At 42.7% G+C, this 24,640-nt stretch overlaps 1 protein-coding gene across 7 annotated transcripts; it reads right to left on the reverse strand.

Annotated features, from left to right (window-relative positions):
• On the reverse strand, positions 1–24,468 carry LOC307209522 (cytosolic phospholipase A2 delta-like). 7 transcript variants are annotated; one of them, XM_079964684.1, is made up of 18 exons: positions 22,491–22,626; positions 21,861–21,901; positions 21,538–21,574; positions 19,494–19,536; positions 19,204–19,267; positions 17,777–17,913; positions 16,318–16,431; positions 14,472–14,509; positions 12,355–12,490; positions 11,469–11,605; positions 10,098–10,320; positions 8,140–8,257; positions 6,699–6,836; positions 6,164–6,271; positions 5,775–5,966; positions 4,337–4,503; positions 2,250–2,436; positions 1–2,085 (listed from the first exon to the last, which is right to left on the reverse strand). In XM_079964684.1, the coding sequence occupies exons 6-18, from the start codon at positions 17,888–17,890 to the stop codon at positions 1,853–1,855; spliced, it is 1,905 nt and encodes a 634-aa protein (XP_079820810.1). In that variant the 5' UTR covers positions 17,891–17,913; positions 19,204–19,267; positions 19,494–19,536; positions 21,538–21,574; positions 21,861–21,901; positions 22,491–22,626; the 3' UTR covers positions 1–1,852. The 7 variants fall into 7 exon arrangements, with proteins under 7 accessions (XP_079820810.1, XP_079820808.1, XP_079820806.1 ...); XM_079964682.1 differs by lacking the exons at positions 21,538–21,574; positions 22,491–22,626 and adding an exon at positions 24,383–24,468; XM_079964680.1 differs by lacking the exons at positions 21,538–21,574; positions 22,491–22,626 and adding an exon at positions 22,775–22,852.
• Between the last annotated feature and the right edge of the window lie 172 nt (positions 24,469–24,640).

Here is a 24,640-nt window from a genome sequence, read left to right on the forward strand (position 1 = left end):
AATAATAATAATAATAATAATATTTCCAGCCCTATTACTTCAGGCCACTCTAATGTTGCAAGAAGTTTAGGAACAAACCTAATTTACAGGGCTTTCCCCCATTAGAATGTCTGTGGTGGTCACACCAATTACATGAGCTAGAGAGAATAGTGACCTGGTTGCATGGATACTCCTTTCTCATGTAGAAACCATCACAGATCAGCTTCACACACAATCTCAACCTGAATAAGACTCCCACGGGAAACAGGATAACAGCAGGTGTGTTTCTTTAACTATGGTACATCTGTACATGAAAGATTGCAGAAACCCTATTCTTCCCACAGCGTAGGCAATCTGAGGGTGTTGGGGAAGGATCTGAGTGTTCCATTTCCTTTGAAGATCAGGGCCAAAAAAGACATGATATTCATTATGCCATTTGCCATTTATTGAAAGATTTTTCTTATCAAAGAAGATAGAGTGACCCCCTCCCAATCATGACAGGGCTCCTGGGGTGGTTAGGGGGTGGGGGTGTGAGTGTTTAGCCTTTCGTTCATCATTGTTGTCCCAATCTGGATCAGCGGGTAAAGGGGCATTCCCAAAATTTGCTTGGAGAAAAAGCCCCCATTAACTCCAATGGGATTTTTTTATCCCGTGTAAATTAAAGTTGTCAGGGTGGGGAGGGAGGGGGTATGATCCAGATTGGGACCATAGTAGGAGGCAAAGGACTAAGGCACCCTCTCCTTGCTAAGGGGCCATTCCTGATAAGGGACCCACACTTACAACTTCTGCAAGTAGAATCCTGCACTCAGGGGCATATCACTTCATTAACAGCCCATGTTGTTTGGCCCTCAGATCATATATTCTGCTTTGTATGTGACAACAGCAAATATTCCTTTAAAGAGGCAGGGCTCCCACTATCAAGTTTGGCTTGGCTTCAAGGAGTGTGGCTGCCACACCCAGAAAGCGTTGAGAATTGGTCCTAACTTACCAGTGCAAGGCTAGCGTCTCGGTTGTTGGTTTTTGATGGACACATTTTAACTATATCACACACTTTAAATTTCCCCTCAAGTCAAAGCTCATGTCACATATAGCTTATGACAACAATCATCATTACCGTAGTACCTTGGGTTAAGAACTTAACTCGTTCTGGAGGTACGTTCTTAACCTGAAACTGTTCTTAACCTGAAGCACCACTTTAGCTAATGGGGCCTCCCGCTGCCGCCATGCCGCTGCTGCGCAATTTCTGTTCTCACCCTGAAGTAAGGTTCTTAACCCAAGGTACTATTTCTGGGTTAGTCTGTAACCTGAAGCGTCTGTAACCTGAGGTACCACTGTACTCAATTTATTAAGCAAAGAAGTAACCCCAAGTTCTGACACTGGGTGTCTGACCCTACAATATTCCTGATTTTGGCATTTGCTAGTATCTTTTATCCTGGTCTCTCTTCTCCCATCCCTTTCAAATGTCAGGGAAGGGGAGCCTGCAACTATCCTGATGTTGCGGGACTAAGACTCCCATAGTCCTTTGCATAAGTTCTGCTGGCTGTGACTGGTGGGAGTCAATCTACATCTCGAGGTCCACAGCCTCCATATACCTGATTTAAGTGCTTGAAGGACAAGTAAAGATAAGAAGCAAGGCATCGCTATTTTTAGATTTCTTACAGTGAAAGTCCTAAGGATGTTAGCTCAGAAGTGAGGCCTGCTGAGTTTAATATGACTTGCTCTCTCTAATAAATGTGTACAGGATAGTAACCTTCATCTGTTTGGGGCCTGAACTCCATTGACCTGCCAGTCCTCCTCCTCTGCAAAGCAAAAGGCTTGATGATCTAATAGGAGGAGGAAGCCATACATTGCGGGTAAAAGCAGGCAAGGGATCCTAAGAAGAGTCACATGGCTGGGCACATTTCCGGCCACATTTTTTCCATTCTATGGCGATGGAGAGAGCCTGAAGAATAAAGTCTCTGCTATTCTGGATGTTATAGTCAGTCAGTTTCAGGAGTTTGTCAAAGTCTTTCTTAGTATATGTAAAGTTCATCAGCTGGTATGGTGAGCAATAGCCAGATAGCGGGACTCTGCCTTCTGCCATCTCGGTTTGCCTACGTTCCACACCTGAAAATAAAACAAACAAACAAATATGCCCCCTGGTTAAATCATTTAGGAGATCTGGGAGCATGTTCAGACCTCATTCAATCATTTGCTCATCCCTCCCCTACTGTTACCTTGCCTTTGTTTTGTTTTGATACAAAATATTGCACGTTGAAATTGAAATGTACCTGGTTCTTTAAATTTCTGGAATGTATCGTTCACAAGCGGGAAATGAAGCACAATGGGGGATTTGTTATTCTCCTCATCCACAAATAAGTAACATTCTCTTGGATTTTTCTTGTCTTCCTCACTCAATGAAATCCTGGGAAAAGGAATTCCCTGCTCCAAGCAGTATTCGCTGGTTTGTTCAATAGACTGTAGCACAAGAAATTAGGGTAACTTTAATGGCTGTCCTTTAAATCAGCAGGCATTAAATTAAAGGTAAAGGTACCCCTGCCCGTACGGGCCAGTCTTGACAGACTCTGGGGTTGTGCGCCCATCTCACTTAAGAGGCCAGGGGCCAGCGCTGTCCGGAGACACTTCCGGGTCACGTGGCCAGCGTGACAAAGCTGCATCTGGCGAGCCAGAGCCGCACACGGAAACGCCGTTTACCTTCCCGCTGGTAAGCGGTCCCTATTTATCTACTTGCACCCGGAGGTGCTTTCGAACTGCTAGGTTGGCAGGCGCTGGGACCGAGCAGCGAGAGCGCACCCCGCCGCAGGGATTCGAACCGCCGACCTTTCAATCGGCAAGTCCTAGGCGCTGAGGCTTTAACCAGCCATAATTAGAGCTGGGGGAGGATTTCAATTCACTCCACCATTTGGAGCTAAGCTCTCCAGTCCACATTCCAATGGATCATGCTCAGATCATAATGTAGACGTGTGGATTCGACTACATGTCTATGAACCTTTCTGAATATGGTTCACTTTCTTTTAAAAAAACAACAACACCAAGATAGTTGCAGGGCTTTCTTGCCTCTACATTTCTGTTTTTAAATTATTTCTAGCTGATTGGAGCGGCTACTCTTGCTGTGCTCATTGAAATGTTTTGAGTAAAATGTCCCTACCGTGACCCTGTGTAATTGCACCAAGGAAAAGATGGTTGCCCCAATGTACTTATGGGGGCAGCCATATTTTTTCTGTACAATGTCCCAATGAGGCTTCAAGCAGCTAGAAAATATTTTTTTAAAGAAAAAGGAGCCAGAAACCTTTCAGACCACATCATAAGTGTGTGGGTCAATAACATTTTTAAAGAGCGCAGATTTTGCCTTTAAAAAAAACCCATGCAGATATTCAATGGAGACACAAACTGGAGTCAGCCCATTTTGACCATCCCTTGCCACAATTCTAAGGGTATGTTTGAACGATGATGCTGATAAACAACATTTAAAATAAAATCCCCCACAAGTGCCTACTCACAGAGAAAGAAAGAGTGTGGGAGCTGAGCAACAATAAAGAAAAAAATACCTGGCTACTTTTTTTAATACTCCATCTAGAGGGTTGTTTAAGACTAATTTCTGCCCTACATTCTACAGAGAATTCTTTTTGAAGCACCTGATATAAGAACTCTTTTCTGCTGAAAATCCACAATTGTAGCTTTGTTCACAAGTCAAAAAGCAGATACACTTTTGTTCAGTTTAATGTTGTTAAGTTTCTCCTCATTTGATTGAAACTCAAGTGCCCATTGCTTGGAGTGACTGGAATGAGCTTTACTTTTAATAGCTGTGTAGAATGGAAAATTTTGGCAAGCACGAGAGAAACAGTACCCATTGAAATTACATCTTCTGTGACATGCCTTGCCCTCCTTTGTTTCTAGGTCCTTAGCCATTACTACATTGGTTCATAGGTATTTTGTCTGATGCAATGCACATATTATTTAGTGTATGATAGGCTTTGATTATGTTTGTTGCATGGTGATGGTGATGATGGATATAAAACGGTACCATTTCCTATCTATATATTTATCTATCTATTGATTGAATTTATATACAGCCCTATACCCAGGGATCTCAGGGTGGTTTACAGAATCAAAACCTTCGAGATTTTATGTAATCAACACCCCACCCCCGCAAAGTACCTATTACAACATAATGTGTATTAACAGCTGCAAATCAAAGCATCAGCAAAACACTAAACTGCACTTTTTTCACAATGGCAAGGATTTTTTGGGGAGGGGGGAGGAATCTGTATTGGGACCCTGGCATGGAGGGTAGGAGAGAGTTCCTCTTTCCTCTACTGTGAGCAAACTGTTTGCAGAAGAATACCTTAACACTGACCTGGAAAGGGTTGTCCAGAGAGTAATCAAATGATAAGATGACATCTACTTTCCGCTCCTTTCTCAAGAGCGGGGGACAGCTAGTATTGATGAAATAGGCAGCATCGACCAGGCAGATACCTTCTTCTGATGGTGTCAGTTGATTAGGAAACTGGTCCAGTCGGCTGTCTGAAATGCAAATTATACAATAAAAATCAATCTAGTAATCTAATCTGATTTTTATCATCCATTGTCTTTCACAAAATGTTTCAGATGTGGGACCCAAACCAATGGCTTCAAGTTACAAGAAAGGAGATTCCGACTAAACATCAGGAAGAACTTTCCAACAGTAAGAGCTGTTCGACTGTAGAATGGACTCCTTCAGAAGGTGGTAGACTCTTCTTCATCGGAGGTTTCTAAGCAGAGGTTTGGTGGCCATCTGTCATGGGACTGGTCTAGGTGGCTCTTAGGGTCCCTTACAACTCTACAATTCCATGATTCTATAGTTCTATTTGAAGCCAGTCCTCTGCCTGAGCCTGGAACTTTCAAGGAGTCAGTCTATGGCTCCAAACACCATTCAGAATTCAGGGCTCTGCCACACATTACATGGCAGCACACTTGTGTTTATCATAACGTACATTCAAGTTGGTGTTCCAGCCAATCCCATCTTGCTGATAAAGTTTGCTTTCTGACACATATGTTGGTGAACACACTTTTATCATGTTCACATTTTACATATTTAGGTATATATTCAGAACATTGCATGTGTCCATTTAAAAAGAAGAAAAGTGTATAAAATGAAATGTGTTCTTGAAACAGCACTCCAGGTCTAAGGAAGGCAAGATAACTTGACAAAAGAGAGACAGTGATAAATGAGCTCTGTTCAACACTTGCATATGTTTACAAGTAAAATCAAAGTCACTATGTTCACAGTAAACCCACATTTACACCTATTGTCCAGTATCCCAGGCCCAGTTATGGGAAGATATAAGTCTGTAGGTTCTAAAGAAGAATTTAATAGTTAGTGTGTCAGAAATGTCCTTTCAGATGAAGGGTGGGATAGCAATTTTATTAACTTAGTAAATAAATTATCAGCACTAAAAAGCCCTAAGGTATGATGATTATTTTTGGTGGGGTTGTTTTCCTTTATTTTTTTGGTAACTAGAACTGTAATCCTAATCCTTTAGTTTGGAGAAAGCCCCACTGAATTCAATAGGTCATACAGTGGTACCTCTGGTTAAGAACTTAATACATTCCGGAGGTCCATTCTTAACCTGAAACTGTTCTTAACCTGAGGTACCACTTTAGCTAATGGGGTCTCCCACTGCCATCACGCGATTTCTGTTCTAATCCTGAAGCAAAGTTCTTAACCCAAGGTACTATTTCTGGGTTAGTGGAGTCTGTAACCTGACGCTTCTGTAACCCAAGGTACCACTGTACTTCTAAGTAGACATAGTTACCTTTCCACGTAGAGAACTGACTCTCCTGGTAATAGTCTTTATGCATATGGAAACCATTGAGGAAGTTATGGATGTGATGGTGCAATGGACGATCAGTTAAAATATTTCTTATAATCTGAAAGAGCTTCCCATCAGGACACATCCAAGAGGTCCCCAAGTAAGTAGAGCTTTCTGGTGGAATATGATTTCTCTCTGAATAAGGGAAAGGAAGAGAAGGGGATTGGAGGGGGAGGAAGCAGTCCGTGTTGCTACTTTATGCCACTATAGTGTTACAGCACTATGTTCATGTGAATGAAGGCAAACCATCTAGGCTACATCTGCAGGGCTTATTTACGAGAATATGTGTGCTGTTATGTACACATTATTTTAAGCTAACAACAAATTCCTACCAATGTTTCTTATTTTGCTTCTGATAAGTTTCTGCCAAGATTCATCTGTACTGCTCAACTTATTCCAGACATCAAGCAGATTCACAGCAAGAATATTGCTCCACAACGCTGTAAAGTCAAGCATATTTAGGGAAAGATCAGTTCAGCTGTTTATCATTAATCAAAACTTCAATAGTAATTAATTACTCCTCCTGCCTTATTTATGTCTTTTGAAATATTAGGACTTGATGTGCTACTAGATAATGGTTGTACTATTTGCTCATAAACACACATTTGTTTATTCATACGTATTGCAACAGAAAAGCATTTTATATTTAAAGTGAGGTGGCCGCCTCAGGCAGCTGATGTTGGGTGTGATAAAACTGCAGCATCAGGCACATAATTGTCTTGGGCTAGCCTACACCTCAAAATCATTTCCCAAAAATTATGATAGTTAACCTACAAATCTGGTTGATGATCTTAGTAATTGCAAATCCAGTTCACAACAGCTTTCAAGAGAGTAACATGCCACTTTACAGGAAATTAATACAATTACCTTCTAAATAACAGATCCGGGACTCTAGGTTTTTCTTCATTAGCCGTCCCATGAAGAATTCACTTCCAAAATCTTCTGAATGGATGAATGCACCGTATTTCAGAAAACCAACTTCATAGGGGGAGAATTCACACCATTCTGTGTACAGACAATCAACAAGCATACTTGCAATCTTATTGCTGATGGAAGCATGGTAACATAATAATTCTGCATCTAAAACCTCCTATGAGAATATACTAATTTGTGTATGCATTGTGTTTATCATTCTACCTTTCCTCCAAGGAGCATGGAGGGGAAAATGCATTGTGTAATATTGATAAATGATCTATGGGATACAATTATTTCCATATCTCATTCATTTTCACAAGAAAGGACAAGTGAGGTCACTTTTACTTTCATTTTATTGATGGGGAAGTGAAGCTGAAAGAGGAGAGTTACTTCACCAAAGCCATCAAACAAGCACATGGCTCAATGATCCAAGACCATCATTCAACCCAGATGCTGAGGTCCAGCTCCAAGGGCCTTCTGGTGGTTCCCTCACTGCGAGAAGTGAGATTACAGGGAACCAGGCAGAGGGCCTGCTTGGTGGTGGCACCCGCCTTGTGGAAAGCCCTCCCTTCAGATGTGAAGGAAATAAACAACTATCTGGCTTTTAGAAGACATCTGAAGGCAGCCCTGTTTAGGGAAGTTTTAAATTTCTTGTGTTTTACCATTTTTAATCTGTGCAGTAAGCCGCCCAGACTGGCCGGGCAGTTTACAGCACATACAAAATTAATTGTCATCACCATCATCTAAATGAGTCATTTATACCTATGTAAAGAAACTGCACTAACAGCCCAATTTATTTGCTGTGCTTACAACAATCAATGAAACAAATTACTGTGCAGTTTTAAAGTGATCATTTCATATTTGCAGCAATGAAACCTACAAGGAATCTCCAGTTCTGCACACATACTTACTAACACTTAGGATGCTTCCAGGCTGGTTTTTTGTAGCATCTACATAATGGTGTTGGCATCAAAATGCCAGCAAATATTCCCCATCCCCTGCAATTTAATCTGGATTTTCCCTTCCTGGGGAAGAGATGACCACTTAAAAAACAACAACAACAACCTGTTGCCATTAAGCTACTTGAAATATCTCAGGGACCCATTAGCAATATTAAGCTGCTGTCTATAAGCTCCTTTAGTGTCCTTGAGCAGGCCCCAAACCTGGCACATACATGCTAATCTCTGTTTCAGGTACTGTCATACAGACCTGTATAATTAATATGCAAGGTAAATTACCGACAGATCAAATAACCCCCAAGGATGCTCTGAATTTTCCCTTCTGGCACATTATTGCTACATAGTAAAGCTTACACAGGAGAATAGGCTAAGAAAAATTGCTGACATTTTCACCTGCCATTTCTCTACTGCAATTACAATTTTATAAGAATTACCTTTGAAATCAAAAGTAGAAATATGGTTTTCTTTCACATTAAGGGCTAAATAGAGGGGTAGGGGATTCTGCCCTTGATTCACAGCCTGTTGCTGATCAGATAGTTTAAAATCATTCACCTAATAAGGAGGAAAAACAGAAAGCAAGCAAAGGACTTGAGCTCAGAAGAGTGTGCCATGTATTGCAACAAATCAGATATGGTTTTGCAAAACAAATCTCTGAAAATTGTGTGAATATACACTTAAGTGCTTCATGCTTGCGCTTTTGTTACCCCTGACAGTTAAGTCCAGTCGCGAACAACTCTGGGGTTGCGGCGCTCATCTCACTTTACTGGCTGAGGGAGCTGACGTTTGTCCACAGAAAGTCTTTCCAGGTCATGTGGCCAGCATGACTAAGCCGCTTCTGGCGAAACCAGAAATGGCGTTTACCTTCCCGCCGGAGCGGTACCTATTTATCTACTTGCACTCTGATGTGCTTTCGAACTGCTAGGTTGGCAGGAGCAACGGGAGCTCACCCCATTGTGGGGATTCAAACAGCCGACCTTCCGATCGGCAAGCCCAAGACTCAGTGGTTTACACCACATAGCCACCCGTGTCCCTTTTGCTACCCTTACAATATCACTACTTTAATGTAATCAGTTATAAACTGTATGAATGAGATGGATGAGTGAATATATGGAATAAAAGGGGTCCTGCAAAATTTCCAAAGAATGAAACTAGGCTGCTGATGGCTCTTTCAAAAAACCAGGACTCCATCAGATTAAAGGAGATCAATGTTTTCTGTGCTTTCCTCTTTCAGTTCTGGATTGTATTTAATATAAATAATATTGGTTGATATGTGTTTTTTTTAGTTACTGATATGGCCTATTTTGCAACAAATTTTAAAATGTTGTAATGCTAGTTTTATCAAAATGGTTTGTTTCTCTGGATTATTATATTGCGCTTTGAAATCAATTGTTTTTAGGCTGCTCATTGTACTGGTATGTATTTTTTTGTTGTTATCCAGACATAACAACAACAAAAAAGTAGAGCCAGCGTGGTGTAGTGGTTAAGAGCGAGACTCATAATCTGGTGAACCAGGTTTGATTCCCCGCTCCTCCACATGCAGCTGCTGGGTGACCTTGGGCTAGTCACACTTCTCTGAAGTCTCTCAGCCCCACTCACCTCACAGAGTGTTTGTTGTGGGGGAGGAAGGGAAAGGAGAATGTTAGCCGCTTTGAGACTCCTTCGGGCAGTGATAAAGCAGGATATCAAATCCAAACTCTTCTTCTTCTGCATGTAAGGTCACTCATATTTTTCTTCACTGAAAGCCTTAATTGAATGATTAATTGAATATATACATGCCAGCAGGGGTGAACGAAGGCATCGTGACACCCAGGGCGGGGCATTGCTAAGTAGGGCGCATGTGTGGCATCGCTACGTATGACACACGCACTGTACATGGCAATGCCGCACATGTGCTGTACATAGTGGTTTGCCAGCCGCGCCACTCCAGTGCTGTACGGATAATGCCAGGATCCTCCATTCATGGCTGTAGCAGCGACAGAGGGATCTCACCGCTGTCCGTATGGCGTTGGAGCTGCGGCGCTGGCAAACCGCTATGTACAGCAAATGCGTGCGACACCACACATGCACTGTACATAGTGGTTTGCCACCGGTGCTGGGATCCTCTGCTCGCAGCTGCAGCTGCGAATCCTCCACATGCGGCTGCGGCTGCGCGATTGCTGCTCGCACCGCCACACCCAGGCCGGGGCAGCAGGGCAAGCACCCCGCAGGGTGCCACCTTGTCACCCACCTGGATGTGGAACCTGGGGCGCACTGCCCACCCCCCACCCTGACACCACTGCATGCCAGAGAGATGAAACAACCAACAGAGGCTTTGGGAGATAATTGGCTCTCCATTAATCATTTCTGTATTTGGACACTGATCATTAGGAGAGGCCTAACGCTGTTTACATACCCCATCATGCAAGATATTCTCCAGAGCTACGGCCCACAGGTCATTAAAAGAAGTAGAGATGCCCTCTTTGGCCCTCTGCCTCAGCTCCTCTTGATAATAAATCAGATGCTCCAGAGAAAAGGTGCTTATCTTATTCTTTCCCATATGCTTCTTGGCTTCAAGGATTGGCCTCTCCAGATCCTTTTGGGACCAGTTGGAATCTTCATACAAATTTGACATGGTCCTAAAGAAACAGTTGTTATAAAATAATTAGGATAAATACATGGACAATAAAACACACACACAAAGAAGCCACCTTGGTTTTCCTGAAGACTGGTATAAATGTTACACAGAAGCAGAGGAAATGGAAGGACAAGCAAGATGAGCCCTGCTTCACTTTTCCACTCTTGCACACTGATGTCTGAAGCGGTACATCTGAAGCGCAACCATAAGTCCCAGGACTGTCCCTATTGGAAAAACCTATTTGGTGTTTCGCAACTTTCTGACTAGTTGCAGGACCTTAGCCAGACCTAGCAGAGTACACACAGAATCCACGGAAGCAATTGGCGACTTGGCTGCAGACAGGATAGACGAAGCAGGAACCAGGAACTTGTAGTTAGGTGTTTACTATATACAGTGGGAGACGCAGGTGGCGCTGTGGGTTAAAGCCTCAGCGCCTAGGACTTGCCGATCGAAAGGTCGGCGGTTCGAATCCCTGCGGCGGGGTGCGCTCCTGCTGCTCGGTCCCAGTGCCTGCCAACCTAGCAGTTCGAAAGCACCTCCGGGTGCAAGTAGATAAATAGGGACCGCTTACCAGCGGGAAGGTAAACGGCGTTTCCGTGTGCGACTCTGGCTCGCCAGAGCAGCGATGTCATGCTGGCCACGTGACCCGGAAGTGTCTCCGGACAGCGCTGGCCCCTGGCCTCTTAAGTGAGATGGGCACACAACCCCAGAGTCTGTCAAGACTGGCCCGTATGGGCAGGGGTACCTTTACCTTTTTATATACAGTGGACTATTTACAGGAACAGAACACAGATCTTTTGCTAGCTCTCTCTGACACGACTCACAACTCCCACACTGACACAGAACTCTGAACACGAACACTGAACTAACAGTAGGCCATTAATTATCACTCCTCTGAGAGAGCTTGACCAATCAGGGAGCGGTCTCCATGTCTCCATTATCACCAGGCAGACTTACTCCTTCAGATTGCCTTCTGGCTGTCAGCCAAACCTTAACTGACTCTGTTACTTCATTGCTGGTATGGCTTGGCTCAGGGAAAGCGGATTGCATACAAATAATGTTCAGATACTATGCACTTCTTAATACCTTTCCTTGGTTTCAGCTCCAAAATTCCACAACCCTCCCCCAGTTTCATGCTGACAGTCTCACCAAGTTGAGCCTGAGGTACCGCTGATATATGTTATGCAGTCCAGCATGCCAAGCTTCTGCAGTCCTGAGAGCTGCCCATAAAGAGACGTCATTGCTCTGCATCCACCTCCTGTGGCCATGACTGCAACTACTGGCACCTGTTTAAAATGCACAGACATATATATATTTATATTAATATCTGGCCTGTACATTAGCACACAATTAACAATGTCCTCTGGGTAGTTCACAGATTTAAAATATGAGTATTAGCATTTTCGAAGGGCATAATATCAGCTAGGATAATAATAATAATAATAATAATAATAATAATAATAATAATAATAATAATAATTTATTTATACCCCACCCATCTGGCTGGGTTTCCCCCGCCACTCTGGGCGGCTCCCAACAGAAAATAAAAACACAATAAAACATCAAACATAAAAAACTTCCCTAAACAGGACTGCCTTCAGATGTCTTCTAAAAGTAAGATAGTTGTTTATTTTCTTCACATCTGATAGGAGGGCATTCCACAGGGAGGGTGCCACCACCAAGAAGGCCCTCTGCCTGGCATATGCCAACCATGCCAGATATCCGTTGCTTTGCTAACACCGTTGCCTCCCAAAACATTTATTTTATTCATTTAATAAATGCGCCACTTAATTGTGAAACCTCCAAGTGGTTTATGTAAACAAATAAAATACATTAAAAATATCAGTAAAATACAACATTGAAAACAAGGTGAGCTAAGAACAATTCCAAGCATGAAGTTCAACTTCCCACAACTTGCACGTTACACCAGCAGAAAATGAAAGGAGCCTTTTTTTTTAAGGGATGTGTCAAATATAAATTGTTATTTTCCTTTTAAAATATGCATTCTTTTCCTTCAGTTCCAGATCCAGCATACCTCATGATCCAACAGATCCTCTTCTAGCTGGAGGACATTTTTCAAACCAGCTGCAACCACTTTCTTCCGTTTATGTAGAAAAGTCTTTTCCTCTCCGCAAAGGTCAAACCCCAAACGCACATCAAGGCGCTCTGAGCTGAAAGAAAATTAAGGACGTAGGTAGGGGAAGCAAACAGTAGTACATCATCCACTAACTACAGGATCAACATTCCACATTTAGAGATAGCCTGTTCCTCTAAATCAGGGGTGGGGAATCTGAGATGCTCCATATGTTGTGGGGCTCTCATTTAAACTTGCCTGATTTCAGCTTTACGCAGCCAGCTGAAATCGCACAAATTAAATGCACAGAAAGCAGGGAATCATAGAATCATAGAGTTGGAAGAGACCACAAGGGCCATCGAGTCCAACCCCCTGCCAAGCAGGAAACACCATCAGAGCACTCCTGACATATGGTTGTCAAGCCTCTGCTTAAAGACCTCCAAAGAAGGAGACTCCACCACACTCCTTGGCAGCAAAGTCTACTGTCGAACAGCTCTTACTGTCAGGAAGTTCTTCCTAATGTTTAGGTGGAATCTTCTTTCTTGTAGTTTGGATCCATTGCTCCGTGTCCGCTTCTCTGGAGCAGCAGAAAACAACCTTTCTCCCTCCTCTATGTGACATCCTTTTATATATTTGAACATGGCTATCATATCACCCCTTAACCTCCTCTTCTCCAGGCTAAACATGCCCAGCTCCCTTAGCCGTTCCTCATAAGGCATCGTTTCCAGGCCTTTGACCATTTTGGTGGCCCTCCTCTGGACACGTTCCAGTTTGTCAGTGTCCTTCTTGAACTGTGGTGCCCAGAACTGGACACAGTACTCCAGGTGAGGTCTGACCAGAGCAGAATACAGTGGCACTATTACTTCCCTTGATCTAGATGCTATACTCCTATTGATGCAACCCAGAGCTTAAAGGTTCTTTTGGCACGGGGTTCCGCAGGACAAAAATAGCTTTTAAGGTCTCTGCTTTGGGCTTGGGGAGGCTCTTGCAAGAGCCTCATAGAGCCTTCAAAGCTCTCTGCCTTGCTTGGGGCACAAGACCTGTTTGGCATGCTGGCTCCAGAAGGTAAGGATGATCGCATTGGGGTGTTCCAAGTATACATGATTTTGGTTCTATGCATCTTCAGTAACCCCCATGCAAGATGCAAGTCAACTGCGAGGGCACCAGACTGGCAAAGTCCAACCTAAACTATTATTAGGCATTCAAATCCAAACCAAACTGAATTTCTCCCCCATCACAAATACTTAAGGTGAATATAAAATGACTGCAGCTAACACAAAGGAGAGAATTACCGTCATTACTTTGGACCCACATACATTAGTTAAGAAAAAGTGTTTTATATGCATTATAACACTGTGACACCAGATGGCGCAGTGGAGTTCCGTCTTTTGCCAGTGTGATTTCCCACACTGAGGTTTACAACATGTTTTCCTGAAATGCTTTTTTGATGTGTCTAAATCCAGCCCTAAACTCCTGACAGCAACTGTTTGAATTTCCCGTCTACACAGACACACACATAACCATACCCCACTGAAAACACTGGATGGGAGAAAAGAATAAGGGACTTTGCACTTGGGCGCACAATTCATGGCTTGAATCAAGAATCCTTTCTTAAAAAAAAAAAATCACACGTGTTAATTAGCTGACCAAAGCCAGAATGTGGGTTGTCCCCAATATTGCCATGTTAATTGGACACTATAGCTATAGTCATCATTCTCTCTTCTTTTCTTCTCTGATCTCAGACCCTTATGTTCCATCCCATGTACATCTCATCCTATGTGTATATATACTTGCCAGTTAAAGAATATATGACACATCAGATGAAGTGGATTGTACATCACCAAAGTTTATGTCATATTAAAACTGTTAGCCTTTAAGGTGCCAGAAGACTTGTTGTTTTTCTTACAACAGACTATCAACATGCCTATCCTTCTGGAGATTGACATCAGACTCCTCTAGCTAACCCAAACAGTTGCAGAGAGGACAATACAGAAAACAAGAAATAGACTGGGTTACCCTAAAAGTCTACTCAAGATTTTTTTTTGGGGGGGGGGGGTGTCAGAAAAGTAATACATTACCAAGTCTGTGTACGCAATTTAACTTCCAAATTAGTATCCTGAAATGAAGAATAATGAAGAACAATATTTTAAGTCACATGCATAATCCACAGAACTCAGCATTCTTAGATTCTATTCACATAATAATTACTTGCTGGAATATGCCACAAAATGGAAAAAAATAAAATCCTGGTAGTTTTTCTATGTGTTTCTGCTCTCTGTTACCATGTGAAGCAAATCCTAACTCTGAAAAATAAGGCATTTTCTGTGGCTGTGTCTCTGGATCATAAAGTATAGGCACATTTATAAAAATGAAATGCCTGAGAACCGCAGAACATTTTTATTTCTCGTGATATTCCTTGGTTTAAATAAATATACACACACGCTTATCCTAAATATGCATAACAATAGAGGTTGTGTGAGTTGTGAGTTACATCCAGGCCTGTGATCAGCAGAGTTCCACTTGTGCCACAAAAAGAAGGGAAGACAATTTCTCATCCGTTCCTCCTCCTTCCTGCAGCCCTTATCCCTTGCATAAGAGGTAGCGCAGCAGCTACATGGTGAAGGGGGGGAAATTACCTATGCTCACCCTACCGGATCTCATACCTTTCTGTGAATCAGACTGAAAGCTGAGCAATACTAAAACACTGAAACAAAGCTAAAAATTCCATACAAAAATGTCCATGGTAAAGGGTCCAATCTTATGGAACAGGGGAAACTGTGCAAAAAGATATATCTTTACAAGATGCAAAAAACTGAAGAAACTTTCCCTGCAGTAGAGGGAAAGGCATTCCAGAACGTAAGAGCAATGGGGGAAATGCCCGTTTTCGAGTTCACCACCCTACAATATTCTGTTGGATATGGTGATGACACAAATAAAATCCCCACCCCCATGATGTAAGACTTGGATTCTAAGTGATTGTTCAGATCTATACATTGGCAGGCAGTCCTTCAGGTAACCTGGTCCCATGTTGTTCAAGTCTTTATGTCGCAGGATCCACCACCACAATCTGGGACAGCTCCTTTCATGTGCAACTCTTAGGCACAAACTTATTACCGTACTTTTCTGTGTATAAGACCAGGTTTTTATCCTTAAAAATACAGTGGTACCTCTGGTTACAGACACTTCAGGTTACAGACGCTTCAGGTTACAGACTCCGCTAACCCAGAAATAGTACCTCAGGTTAAGAACTTTGCTTCAGGATAAGAACAGCTGGAGGCCCCATTAGCTAAAGTGGTACCTCAGGTTAAGAACAGTTTCAGGTTAAGAACAGACCTCCAGAACGAATTAAGTTCTTAACCCGAGGTACCAGTGAAATGCTAAAAAGTGGGCGTTGTCTTATACATGGGTAGTGCATAGGGTGGACATTTGATTGGTTGCTGCCTTAGCTGTCAGCAGCTATTGTGCGTGTTGTTGGTTGCTGCATCAATAGGTGGTTTTTAATGGCTGACGCTGTGGCAATTGGGTGGGCAATTCGCTGCTTATGCCGGCAATGGGACAGATGGAGGTGAATTTTGCGACACGTACGGGTGAGCAATTTCGGCATTCCCTTCCCCCCCAAGAAAAGCTCAGCAACTCTGGGCAATCCTCCCCCAAAAAGCTCAACAACTACTCCCCCCATTTTCTTAAATTTGAGTCCTCCAAAACAGGGGGCTTCTTATACATGGGGGCACCTTATACACGGAAAAGTATGGTATATTTCAGCTATCACATCCAATTATGTGGAAGCACTCAGAGAGCTTTTCCAGACAGCTTGATATTGTTTGCATCATTAAAGTCCACTTTTCTGAGATCAGCCATTGTATAAAAAGCTGGGACAGTTAATTGCCTTAAGTTTAGGAACCTATCAAAGAGTGAAGTGCTTACCTCTGATGCAGTAAGAATTACTTTCACCTCCTGCCCCACAGAAAGCGATTTCAGAGGCATAGTCAGGGATGCAGATGAATTCTGTTTGTCTTGCTCCCCATTACTTGAGCAATGCTAGATGAAGGTGGGGAGAGTTATGTTGTTAAATCATCAGAAAATACTATGCTTAAAGATTATTTTGATTTTTCAAAAAAATAATGTTATATTTCAACCAGAGTAGGATGACAGTCTAAAGAACCCTAGGGTTTAATCCTGCAGTTTTTGCATATAACTTATCAGTTAACTGAAACTCTAAAACGATATGTATATTATCAGTTTAATTAATGTTTATCAAGGTTATTACATTAGATGGGCAAACTTTTGGACTGAAAGCATGAATATAATGAGTGTTACCAAATGGAGCTAACACTTTTACCTCACTGCTGTTTTTGGTTTGGGGGGAGTAGTTGAGGAAGAGTCTGGGTGCAAAAGCACACTCCTAAAAATACCTACTGGGAAGCAAGTCCCATTTAAATTTACTCTGAAGTCAGTGATCATTGGTGAATGAAGTATTTCAGGCCAGGGTTCCTAGAAGCCAGGTCCCAGTACCTGACCTCTTGCACCACCAGAATAGCATGTCTACCAAAGACGGCATGGTCTGGATTATATCTACACAGAAGTGCCAACTAAACAGCATTTCGAAACACACCAGCTGATTCAGCATCTAGTCAGATGAAGTTTCAGATCCAGGGCCTGCTTTTCAGTCTATATAACTGAGAAATGAGAATATCCCATCAGCTTCTGCTCCCCACACTCTGCCTCTCAATCTGATCCTTTGCTAACTTGGACTACACCAGAGATAGTCAACATGATGCCCTCCAGATTATACCACCTTCTGAAGATGCCCCATTCTTCCTTTCAGAGTTCCTTCCTTTCTGCCAATATATTCCCCTTTCTTGCCCATTCAGATCATGTGCATGTAGAACACTAAAATAAAAAAGGGGTTACTTTCACTCGCTTTCCAGAACAGCAGCTGCACTGGTCCGCAGCACAAAAGAAAAAGAAAAGATATCACTCTACTATAGTTTCCCATTATGTTCAAATACAGGAAACTGTGGTTTGATCAAATCACAGTTAGAGATAACAAAACAGAATTAAACTGTGTTTTCATATTCTGGTTTTGTACAACTACCCATAGTTTAGACAAGCACTGTTTCCCATATGAGGACACAATAGGAAACTATAGTTTGTGCAACACTGCAAATCGAAACTTTTAACTTCCTCCCCTCAAGTTCTAAGGAAGAAGGAAGTGGATTGTTGCATGGGAATCTGAGGCTCACTGTGGCACATTATTATAATAGAAACAGAAAACCATGATTTCCTGGGTCAGTATTTTATAATACTCTGAGAGGGGGTACATTATTCTATTCCTATTGTATTTTTAGGTGCGGTGCATTATTTCCAATGAAAGAATGGTCACCTGCAGGTGGGCGTTGAATTGTGGTTCCCAATACATCGGGTAGTGAAAATAAAAGCATTCTACCGATCCAGATTCCAAAACAGTTTTCCATGTATCTTCATATGATCCCTTCATTCTCAGTTCAAGATCACCTTCTTCTAAAAAGAGAAGCCCAAACAGATTACAGTATCAACTTGAGCGTAAAAAACATATTTTACCTACAAACTGCCCTTTATAGTTACAGTGGTACCTTGGTTCCCAAACACCAAAAACCCGGAAGTAAGGTTTGCAAACATTTTTCAGAAGCCGAACGTCCGATCTGGCTGTCAGCTATTGTTTCCGAGGCACCTGCACCAATCAGAAGCTGAGCCTTGGTTTTTGAACATTTTGGAAGTCAAACGGACTTCCAGAACGGATTAAGTTTGATGATTTTGTTTTTGCATTTTTGTTTTTGAGGCTTTTTTGGTTAATTTGTTTTTGGGACTGTGTAGAACCCAGTTCAGCGATTGATTGATTGATTGATTGATTGATTGATTGATTGAGTGACTGTGGAAATGGATAAAAGCCCCCCATCCAAACAATGACTATCATCAGTGCAGGTAAGAAGAAAAAATATTTTTTATTTTTATCATCTACAATGCTGTCTTATTTATTTTATAGTACAGTACATTGATCATTGCTTTCATTTTATAGATCAATGGTCTTGCTAGATAGTAAAATTCATGTTAAATTGCTGTTTTAGGGGATGTTTTTAAAAGTCTGGAACAGATTACTCTGTTTTGCATTACTTTCCATGAGAAAGTATGCATTGATTTTGGAACACTTTGGTTTTGGAACGGACTTCCAGAACGGATTAAGTTTGAGAACAAAGGTACCACTATACTATCTGGATTTAATAGAAATGTTCCCCCCCCCCAAAAAAAATAAAAAAATTAAAAAAAATCCAGCACCTAATAGTTGCTTAACAGCTACAAGGAAACACCACCCAAAATATTTGCACCAGTAAAATGATTGCTTTTCCAAACAGCAGTTATATATTTAATAACTTGTTGGTATTTGTCTCCAATTTAAATACTAGCGATAACTTCAAATTTTGCCAAGGGCTAGTTAATCAACAGGCTAGATATGCTATAAAGGAGTGTTAACAATCTCAGTATCCTTCAGTCCATTCCGGACTTTCCAAGTAATTATCCATAATATGCCACCTTATTTTCTCCTACAACTTGACATTGCAACATGAAGAACATTTAAGCAGCTTGTATGCATTTCATCCTGATCTTATTATCCAATATGGAACAGAATCAAAAGCTGTTGCTTAAAAAAACAGCAGCAGCAGCAGCAGCAGCAAGATAAAGAAAAATATTTATATCTGCATCAATTTTCTTGATTCCCAGAAAAGAGAAAGTTAATTGTTGCTGAGGTGGGGTAGGATCTCTACCTGGAATTACCTTTGAAATACTTCACACTTTTCTCCTTGGAAACACAAACATTCAAGCAAGAAACTGGACGGGCCTGTGAAAAATGAACAATAATCCAAGTAATGAAGCTTCAAATTTATTGAAATGGTCAAGCATTCATGAAGAGCTGCCTCTAAAGGCAGTTCTTTAACATTTGTCTCCCATAGTCCTCCACCCCACAGCCTTTAGTTCCTTTTGTGTATATATTAAATTATAATTCACCTAAAACTACATTCCAGAAACAATGAAAGGATGCACAAAATCTAAAGGATTAAGATTACCACTATGATGTTGTTTGTGAGGAGATTCTCAAGACGATCCAAACTAGAAGGGGGGAAATGCAAGTTTTAAAAAACAATTGCACTGAATACATCTTTCTTAGCAACCAATCTTGCCTTACAAATTTAGCGAACTGAGGCCTGGCAAAGCAGGATTACAGGAAGGAGTGTGAGCCACAGGCAATAAAGAAAAGCAGACCCTCCAAGTGTCCCTATTTTCCAGCGACAGTCCTGGGTTTACAGAAGCCATCCTGGTTTCTGATTTGATCTCAGAACGTCCCACTTTTCCTTAGGATGTCGCAATTTTCATCGGAGAAATGTTGGAGAGTATAGTAGGACATCCCCATTCCACTGAAAAAGTTTTGGAGGATATGGAATAGGACATCCCCAGGGCTTTTCTTTCAACAGGAACTCATTTCCAGCACCTCTCAGGTGGGTACTATTGCCATTATAAGAGAACGGGAAGGCGTTCATCGTGAGTTCTGGCACCTCTTTTTCTAGGAAAATGGCACTAGGCATCCCTATTTTCAATGGAGAAATGTTGGAGGGCATGCAAAAGGAATCCCACCCTCACTCACATCCAGTCTAGACAACAACAAACTCTAGACACCAACTAAAGCACTTACTCAGAGCAAGCCAATACACCCTAACTTTTAGTAAGCATGTTTGGGAGACTGCAGCCTGAAGTTCCTTCAACTTCAGTTGGGGGAGAATATCTATGTGATTCATTTTAGCACCCACTTAAAAGTGCTTAATGGTAATCAAATTGGGCCTGCTACAGATGTACACATTAGTTTGTTCTGTGTGTATCGCCGTCCTTTGCTGGATATAATCAAATTTTACTTTGCTTTTCTATTTGTGCAAGACAACCCTGATTCTATGATCCCTAGATCCAAGCCTACATGTTTTAATAATCACTCACTATATGCGTTTACGAAAAAGTTCCAAAAATCCTTCCATTGGAACTATTACGGTACTTTATAAAAATTGATAGTATTTAGGAACACTCCCAAATTGTGGTGTGATACATTATGGGTTCTTCAGGGGTTACAGTGGTGTCCAAACTTTTTTCAAAGAGGGCCAGATTTGATGAAGTGAAGGGCCGTGAGGGCCGACCAAAGTTGTTAACCTTTTTTTCGGGTTGAAGTTGTTGAACTTTTTTTCATATTGAAGTTGTTGAGGTTTTATTAGGACACACACACACCCCAGGAAACAAACTGCCACAGGGGCTGGATTAAACCAACTGGCGGGCTGGATTAGGCCCCCAAAACAGACTTTGGACATACCTGGCACTTCAGTCTCTACTTCAACATGCCTGCTAGTCTTTCTTTCCCCATAACATTGTTATGTACTGAGTTGAATAGGATCCAAACTGCAGCAGTCTGATTGGTCCTAGAACAATAGGATCCAAAACGCAGAAGTCTGATTGGTCCTAGAACAATAGGATTCAGAATGCAGCAGTCTGATTGGTCCTAGAACAATGCAGCAGTATGATTGGTTGGCAGGAACCACCCAATCATTCTCCAGATAGAAGTGAATCCACAACCTGATTGGCTTACAGTAGAATTCCGGAATTAGCCAATCATGTGCAGCCCATTGTGTAAATAATGTATATAAAGCAGATACTTTGAGGGGACATTCATTCATTCCTCCTCACCACTATGAGCTGAATAAAGAGCATGAAATCACTTTGCGACTCTGAGTATATTTCAACATAGAGATCTTTTTCTTTGTTAGATGATACTTCCCCAACAGTTTGAATGTACAACATTTAAAGCAATAGCAATGCAGTTTGTTTTTTATGTGATATGAAAGAAAATACTTTGCTTTTACTATGTATACTACTTGAATTATAGAGAACAACCTTATCTCTCCAGTAGAAAAAATGGCAAGCGTGAAACAGCCCCTGAAATCTACCTGTAATGGTTTAAATTCCACATTATGGATCAGCAAACACCCTGCATCACATTTCGTATGGCATGCTCCCAGAATGGAGGAAAGGCATAAAGCAGGCTTTATTTAATTGTATTAAGAAGAGCATGCTTACTTCAGGAAGACTAGAACTTTTGGTGAAAGGTAATTAACTGAAAAACAGAAGAAGCAACCACATCAATTGTTTGATTTATTATGCACAATTAAATTCATGCCTAGACAAGCTAAAGTCTATCATCTGGGAGCTTTCAGCACCCTGGCAGCATATGTAATTAGTTGTGCTATCTTGATGACTCCTGCTCATTAAATTCACAGCTTGTTATAAACAAAGACATCTATAAATGCACTAACTTAAACCCGTATTTTTTTAAAAAAACAAACAAACTGACACCACATTTTATAAAGAATCCAGAATACTTCCCTATTATTACTACATACTTTTCCTTCATTATGAACTCTACGTCCAGTTCTTCCTTACTCTGGAAAAAAAAAGATGGCTGGGATCAGCAACAAAATAATAAAAGAATCTGCTTAAAAAACAAAAAAAGTAAAGAGATCCTTTTCATATTAACTGAATATGAATGGCAAGTGAAGCAAAACATTGCAGGATTTCAGCCATAAAACTATAAGAAGAGTCCTGCTGGAATAGCCCAAAGTCCTACTTGTTCCTCCATTCAGTCCTTATCCTGATAATCAGCTGCGGGTTGCCTTAACCTACAACATGCAGGTCCAACTTCAAGTAGCTTGTGATCTACAATCCAGTATCATAAACTGGCAGTGATCTACCAGCCAGGGATAGGTGCAGGGTGGGCGGGCAGGCGCTGGCTGCTTCCCTTGAGGGAGCAGGGACATGTAGGGAAAGGTGTAGGGTGGGTGGTAGGATGGGTGCAGGGTGGGCGGGTACAGCCCAGCTCTCTCCCCCCCCCCCACAAGCCAGCCCTTTCTCTCTCCCCCCAAGCCAGCCCTCTCCCCCCCCCACAAGCCAGCCCTTTCTCTCCCCCGCCCCCCTCCAAGCCAGCTCTTTCTCCCCCGCACCCCACGCAGCTGTCTCTCTCTCTCCCTTCAAACCAGCTGGGCTGCGGAGCTCTTCTGCACAACGCTTCTCCTCCCGCCCACCCTCAAACCAGAGCACTATCTCTATCTCTCTCCCCCCTGTCAAAGGGAGCCACGCAGCTGATGTGGATCCCAATACAGCAGGGCCTGCCCTCCCTCCCTCCTTCCTTCCCTGCCAAAGGGAGGCTTCCCACGCGGCTCCTCCTCGCTCCTCCCTCCATCTCCGGCAGCCTCCCCCTTTCCCAATCGGGAAAGCCACGCTAAGCCCGCCTGCACTCTTCCAGCAGCATCCCACAGACCTCTTCCCAGCTCCCTCGCGCCTCTGCTCAGGCTTGCATCGCTGTGGAGACGGGCAGCGGCAGGGGCTGCTGCTGCTGCTGCTGCTGCATCATCTGAGGTTGCAGAGGAAGGCCCTGCGATCGATCGACCAGAAACCACGCCAGGATCGACTGGGGGCTCACGATCGACATGCTGTACATGCCTCTGCTACATGAATTTGTCTTCTTCCTTTTTGGCCCTACAGGTTTTGCTGAATTACAATTCCTCTCAGTGCCAGACTCACACCTCCTTTAAAATTTTTCTAAATTGGCAGCCATCACTACACCTTGGGCTAGTGATTCCACAGTTCAACTGTGTGAAGATCTACTTCCTTCTGTTTGTCCTCCATTCGGTTTCATTGGATGATTACCCGTTCTAAGTAGGGTGCGGAAGAATGTTCGACAGTGGAATTTGCTGCCAAGGTGTGTGGTGGAGTCTCCTTCTTTGGAGGTCTTTAAGCAGAGGCTTGACAACCATATGTCAGGAGTGCTCTGATGGTGTTTCCTGCTTGGCAGGGGGTTGGACTCAATGGTCCTTGTGGTCTCTTCCAACTCTATGATTCTATGATTTCCCATTTCTATGATTTCTATGAATGTCCCTATTCACCTTTTCTACACTGTGCATAGGTAAAGGTAAAGGTACCCCTGCCCGTACGGGCCAGTCTTGACAGACTCTGGGGTTGTGCGCCCATCTCACTTAAGAGGCCAGGGGCCAGCGCTGTCCGGAGACACTTCCGGGTCACGTGGCCAGCGTGACATCGCTGCTCTGGCGAGCCAAAGCCGCACACGGAAACGCCGTTTACCTTCCCGCTGGTAAGCGGTCCCTATTTATCTACTTGCACCCGGAGGTGCTTTCGAACTGCTAGGTTGGCAGGCGCTGGGACCGAGTAGCGGGAGCGCACCCCGCCGCAGGGATTCGAACCGCCGACCTTTCGATCGGCAAGTCCTAGGCGCTGAGGCTTTAACCCACAGCGCCACCTGCGTCCCACCACACTGTGCATAATTGTATGCATTTTATATCCCTGTTGTCCATCGTTCCCACAGCTCCACCAACATTCAGCATCCTCAACCCTCATTAGCCTACTTTGGCAACCCCCCAACCCCCCCCCCCAAAAAAGGGGGATTTTGAGGGTACTTCTACAAACCTTATGGGTCCCTCCTGCTTGCTGACACCTCTCCCCCTTATGTGTGAACAGTGTCGCTTCAGTTAAATAAAGGATCCACACAAAGCAAGTACGTTTGCCAGTTACAGGTGGGCTAGAGATGCTTACCTGACCTCTCAGCAACTGAGTGCCTGCTCTTACCAGGAGACGGAGTGCAGCGCAGTGCGAACACACTGACAGAGCCAATCCGGTGCTCTTGGCAGAGCATTTGCACCACAGTTGCTCTCCCTGCCACCTTGCCCTCCTGATAAGCAGCAGCGACTCACCTCAGGAAGTCAGGTAAGCGTCATTCAGGGCTTCTTCAAACATGGCATATGATGTCAGATATATAGTTACATAATCAAAATGTTCACGAGACACACACATAAATATTTCTCCTCCACTAAAGTATAAAGCAAAGATATGAGCAAGGTATTTTGTTCTGCACCTCTGAATTCAGTATGAAGGTTGTGTGGAATCTCTCTCCAGGGCTGACTTCAGCTACATCAAAAAGGACAGTGAAGAGAAGGTCATCTGTGGTGAGCAGGTCTTCATCGTAAATCTTCAGTTCCAGGATGTTCTGAAAATTAAGGAAGCGCCTTAAAAAAATTGTATGTGCTTGTGTTAAATGTTAGGACCTCAAATTCATCTGAACAAAAACTTGCCCATCTTAAGCTACTAGAGAAATTCTAGAGTGCAGATTCTC

This window comes from Podarcis cretensis (genome assembly GCF_951804945.1).
Source record: "Podarcis cretensis genome assembly, chromosome: 1".
In the NCBI taxonomy this organism is placed as follows: domain Eukaryota; kingdom Metazoa; phylum Chordata; class Lepidosauria; order Squamata; family Lacertidae; genus Podarcis; species Podarcis cretensis.